The sequence below is a fragment of the Galeopterus variegatus genome, unplaced genomic scaffold (assembly GCF_000696425.1).
Source record: "Galeopterus variegatus unplaced genomic scaffold, G_variegatus-3.0.2 Scaffold3977, whole genome shotgun sequence".
NCBI lineage: Eukaryota > Metazoa > Chordata > Mammalia > Dermoptera > Cynocephalidae > Galeopterus > Galeopterus variegatus.
Genome location: NW_007730088.1, coordinates 83419 through 89180, shown reverse-complemented (window position 1 = coordinate 89180; position 5762 = coordinate 83419). Strand labels below are relative to the sequence as shown.

The 5762-nt window shown below is 43.6% G+C and overlaps 1 protein-coding gene across 1 annotated transcript; it reads right to left on the bottom strand.

The window, feature by feature from the left end:
- Window positions 1-1465: 1465 nt before the first annotated feature.
- On the bottom strand, window positions 1466-2601 carry LOC103601996 (olfactory receptor 8A1). Its single transcript, XM_008586399.1, has one exon. It carries the CDS (start codon window positions 2481-2483, stop codon window positions 1554-1556), a length of 930 nt encoding a protein of 309 aa, XP_008584621.1. The 5' UTR covers window positions 2484-2601; the 3' UTR covers window positions 1466-1553.
- Between the last annotated feature and the right edge of the window lie 3161 nt (window positions 2602-5762).

The window sequence follows — 5762 nt, the reverse complement described above, 5'->3', positions numbered from 1 at the left end:
GGTGTCTAGCTGCCTTCATGGCAGCCATGGTTATCATGGTGGCTGTGGTGGGCCACCCACATGGAAGAGATGATTTTGGCATGCTCCTTGGTGCTGGCAATGTGCCTGGTTGTGGGGAGTGTCCAATCCTTGGCTCCATACCCTGGGACCCCAGGCGGGACCCAAGGTGCTGGTGAGGTGTGCCTGGTTGTGGGAGGGGGATCCGGTCCTCTTCTCCATACCCTCAGACCCTGGGCAGGCCCCGAGGCACTGGCAAGGTGTGCCTGGTTGTAGGAGGGGGGTCCGGTCCTCAGCTCCATACCCTGGGACCCGGGGCACACGGTGAGCCTTGCCCTTCTCAATGCCCTGGATCCTGGGGCAGGCCCCAAGGCGCTGGTGAGGTGTGCCTGGTTGTGGGAGGGGGATCCGGTCCTCTTCTCCATACCCTCAGACCCTGGGCAGGCCCCGAGGCACTGGCAAGGTGTGCCTGGTTGTAGGAGGGGGGTCCGGTCCTCAGCTCCATACTCTGGGACCCTAGGCACACGGTGAGCCTTGCTCTTCTCAATGCCCTGGGTCCTGGGGCAGGCCCCAAGGCGCTGGTGAGGTGTGCCTGGTTGCGGGAGGGGAGTCTGGTCCCCTTCTCCATGCCATAGTTCTCCGGGTGGGCCCCAAGGTACTGGTGTGGTGTTCCTGGTTGTGTGTGGGGGGTGTCCAGTCCCCGGATCCATGCCCCTGGACCCTGGGCAGGCCCCAAGACACTGGCACAGTGTGCCTGGTTTGGGGAGGGGCATCCGGTCCCCTTCCCCATGCCCCGGGTCCCCAGGTGGGTCCCGAGGCACTGGCAAGGTGTGCCTGTCTGTGGGAGGGGGGTCCGGTCTCCGGCTCCATAACCTGGGACACCAGGTGGGCCTTGATGCGCTGGAGCAGTGTGCCTAGTTGTGGGTCTGGTCCCCTTCTCCATAAGCCAATGGTTTAAGCACCTAAAAGAAAGCACTTAGAAGAGCTGCATGGCTCAGAGTAAGCATCAAGAACATATTAGCTGCTATTATTATTGCTGTTAATATTACTACTACTAAGAAAATTACATAAAGGGGTCAGGTAGAAATTCTTGGGCAGGAAAAAGGAGAGGAAAGAAAGAGAGGAGAGGAAGTCTGGATGAGAAAGGGACTGTCTTCACTTGTTATTGACTTTTAAATTGACCTCTCTTTGCCTTGTGTTCTCTCAAGCGCAAAAGTAACAATCCGGTTGAGTGATATTTTCTGTATAGAAGGTAATAAGACCATGAGTGCTAAAAGTTTAAAGTTTGTGTTAGTTTATAATTAAGATAGTAAATGTTTATCAAAGGGCTCAAGATAGAGAAAATGGATTCCAGATGAAAGAAAACATGAACTTGAAATTGGCTGGTGTCAAACAGAAACAAGAGAGAGAGGGAGGAAAGGAAAAGAGAAGGCACGCACCTGACTGTGTGGAGAAGGTCCTGTTTGCCACCCAAGTTTGGGCCAGCTTTCAGAGGGCCTCCTTCTAATATTTATGACAACTTACTTTTAAATTGAGAGAGAACAAAAACATTTGCATCAAAACGACTTTCTCCTCAGTGTTTTCTGCACAGCAGCCTTCACCTCCTTGTTCCTCAGGCTGTAGATCAGGGGATTCAGCATGGGGATCACCGTGGTGTAGAACACGGAGGCCACATTCTCCTGGGCCAGGGAACTGGCCGTGGAGGGTTTTAAATACATGAACGCGGTCGATCCATAGAACATCCCCACAGCTGCAAGGTGGGAGCCGCAGGTTCTGAAGGCTTTGGACCTGCCCTCTGTGGTGCTGATGCGAAAGATGCTGGAGAGGATGAAGGCATAGGAAACAAGGACCGTTAAGCTGGTGACTACGATGTTGAATCCAGCCAAGAAGAAGACCGTCATCTCCACATGATAGGTGCCAGCGCAGGAGAGCTTCATGAGGGGGAAGATGTCACAGAAGTAGTGACTGATGAGAAGCTCACAATAGGGAAGTTTTAACATGAGGCCAGTCTCTATTGTTGAGCCAATGAGTCCCATTGTGTAGACCACAGCCACCAGCAGGGAGCAGATGGGATGAGACATGATGCTGTTGTAAAGCAAAGGGTGGCAGATGGCGACATAGCGGTCATAGGCCATCACAGTGAGCATGTAACACTCTGCAATGACAAAAACAATGAAGAGGTAGAGCTGTGACATGCACCCTGCGTAGGAGATGATGTTCTTCTCTGATACGAAGTTCACCAGCATTTTAGGGGTAATAACAGAGGAGTAGCAGAGATCCACGAGTGACAAATTGCTGAGGAAGTAGTACATGGGGGTGCGAAGCTGAGAGTTCAGACAAATCAGGGTGATCATGCCCAGGTTCCCCACCACGGTGACTGAGTAGATCCCTAGGAAGAGGAGGAAGAGGGGGAGCTGGAGCTCAGGCTGATTCGTGAGTCCCCCGAGAATGAACTCTGTCACTGTGGAGTGATTTTCTGCAGCCATTCTCCTCTGGGTGGGAGGCCTGCGGGGATGGGAGAGAAGAGCCCCAGGAAAGGCTGCTTTTGGACTGCTTGAGGAAGCTAGTTTTGGGCATTTGGTGCCAGCTGAGCCATCCTGGGCTCCTTGCCCATAGTTCCTCCCCTCGCTTCTGCTGTTTGCTAGGAGGAATACCAGAGCCTGAGTGTTTCAGACATTTTTAAAAAGGGGCCAAGATCTGGATGTTTTACCAAGCACATATTTCTCAAATATCTTAGCGCCATGGTTCTCAAAGTGTAGTCCCTGCAGTAGCAGTGTTGCCACCACCTGGAGCTTGTTTGAGATGCAAATTCTCGGGCCTTACCCCACACCTACTAAATCAGAAACCCTGGGGGTGGGGCCCAGTAATCTGTGCAATCTCTCTGTGATGCTGATGCATACTGAAGTTTGAGAACCTCTACCCTATAGATAATAAGTAGTATATTTCATATTTTGTAGTTGGAGATGAATTTTGCGTCAGAAAGGAAATTTTCCTGTCATCTACGCAATTCTTAAATATTCACTGAATATCTATCTCAAATCAATGCAGTGTCAGGGTGATATGGTAGGTACAAGCTGTATCATTGAGTCGCAGGTCAATTTGTATATTGAAAGATAAAGAAATTAATAATATTAATTCCAAAAGTGGTCATAAAAATAACATGGGATAATGCATATTTAAAAATCCTTTTTTCAAATACTTCTTATAAAAATGTGAGTTCTCGTTAAGTGTCTGAAATTTGTTCTTAGTTTGTACTGGACTTGCAGCCCTAGGCAGCGGTTCTCAACCTTTGCCGTGCATTATCATCATCTGGATCATTTAAAAATTATTAATGCTCAGGTTTTACCCACAGAAGTTCTGATTTAATTGATCTGTGGTACAGTCTGGGAACTGACACATAGTTACTGTCCACAGTAAGTGCTCACTAGCTAATTATTAATATTGTTTTCAAATCATAATATCAAACCATGGCACTATTTATCCCTAATGGCAAAGTATTCAAATTACAGATATGTCTCTAGGAAGCATGGATCACTGCTGGATATGATAAGTATAGACATCCTCATCTGTGGGATGTATTTCTTAAGCTTAAAAACTTAAATTTTCACCGTTTTAATTGCTTTCTTATATAATTAGTAACTTTTCTATAATGCTCTATAGTTTACACATTTCTGTCAAAGGTCAATTTCATTAACTTCTAAAATTTTGGGGTATGGTGAGAAATACGTTTACAGAAGGATTTTTATTCCTATTTCCATACTGAGAAAACAAGTTCCAGACACTACGTGACTGGCTCAAGGCCTACTAATTACTGGTGACTTGGAGCTCAAATTTCCCCTGCTCTCTCCTGGTCATGAGCTTCTTCCCTTGCCTCATGTGTAGGCTTATAAATCTGCACACCTCCAGCTCTAGCAAAGTGTGATTGAAAAAAAGAGGACTGCTGTATTTTTTTTTTTCATTCTCTAGGAAATTGAAGCTCTAAAAATTAAATAAGTTACCCAAGGCAACTCAGCTAGTAAGAGGCAAAACTAGGTCTATATCCCAGGACTTGTGACCAAGTCTGGGACAAAACATGATCCACTGAGTGGGTGTAAGCAGATGAAGCTCTAAAAATTAAATAAGTTACCCAAGGCAACTCAGCTAGTAAGAGGCAAAACTAGGCCTATATCCCAGGACTTGTGACCACCAGTCTGTTCTGTCTCCACTCAACTATATTGTTTTGTTGTAGCTTATCTTTGTGTAGCATTTTATTATTAGTTAGTAAAACTAATTTATTTAATTTTCAGAGATAGAGGAGTGATCTTTTTGCTAACTTCAGATGCATTTTAAAAAATTATAAAGATGACATACATGCATTGTAGTAAATTAGAAATGCAAATAAGCAAAAACGAAACAAAACAAAACAAAACATTTTCCAGCCATTTGGAGCATAACACTGGTAGTGAATATTTTTCTAGATTTTAAAGTGCATATATGTATTTACATATTATAAATATATATGTATTTTTATAAAAGCATTTTGTAACTTGCTTTTTTTTTACATAGCATTTAAAAATACATTGTCTCATTTGATTCCTATAATAATAACTGGCACTGACTGTATTTCTTTTTCTTAGATGTAAGAAAATCCTTAAGATGTGGTGTGACGACAAGAAAATTTGCATTGCACTGTTTACATGAGGGGACTTCGAAAAGTTCATGGAAAGATTTGAATTATCTTTTCATTCTGTTCTTCCATGAACTTTCTTAAGTGCCCTCATATGTTAAATTATTAGTGGTGAGGTATTTAACTTTATAATAAGTAGTATCAGAAGTAGGTATTAAAGATTTTTAAGGTATTATTTACATTTATTACAAAGGGAAAATTTTTTCTTAGATAACAGCAATAGATTTTAAAAATCTTGCATATCCCCTTTACCCAATCTCTGCATCTGAAAACGATAAAGAAAAATAGAAAACACACCTTGAATAAACACACATAGATCAAAGTGGTTTACAGTGCAGCGCGGCATGAACACTATTCTGAGTGTGGTGCAAAAGGGAACGCCATTGCATAGGAGAATCCTAGGCGGCATGATTTAATTTTCACTCCCATCATCTTCCAATAATACAAAATAGGCAAAGGTGAACCACATATCTCACATCGGTTACAGCATTTATTACCTGTAGTTTAACCAAGCCATCAGAGGCTCAGGATTTCTGCCCATGAGAACACAACACGCAGAGAAAAAAAGCACTTAGAGATGAAGGTAAACATATGGTAGTAAATAGAATCATAAACAAGAGTCTATGGAAGAAATATTTTTCTTATACAATTGCTTTAAATCTGTAATTAAATACCTGTGCTGAGGAAAAATGGAACCCTGTCTTCTGGAAATTTGAGGTGTTGGCCTAGGTTTCAACAATCAGGAAATGTGAGAACATACAGATTTGTATCTAGTTCTAAATTACTCAAAGGGGCCAGCACAGTCATGAAAAATAGGGCAACAAGATTGGGAGGCTCGGCGTTCTGTGTACACACACATATATATATGGGCAGAACATCTCCTGGGATGTAGTCACATCAGAGACTGAGGTCCTCATTAAAGGGACAATTGGAGTCTTGGCTTACACCCACTCAGTGGATCATGTTTTGTCTCCCACGTGTTTTAATTTTCCTTTTATTGGTACAGTCATCCTGCACCTAGGGAAACTAAGAGTCTAATGCCAGCATTGGGATATTTTACCAACAATCCCATCAAAGAAATGTGATTAGAATAATAATA

Excerpts from the sequence above, each read along its gene's own strand:
- LOC103601996 (XM_008586399.1), bottom strand. The coding sequence starts at position 2,483 with ATGGCTGCAGAAAATCACTCCACAGTGACAGAGTTCATTCTCGGGGGA.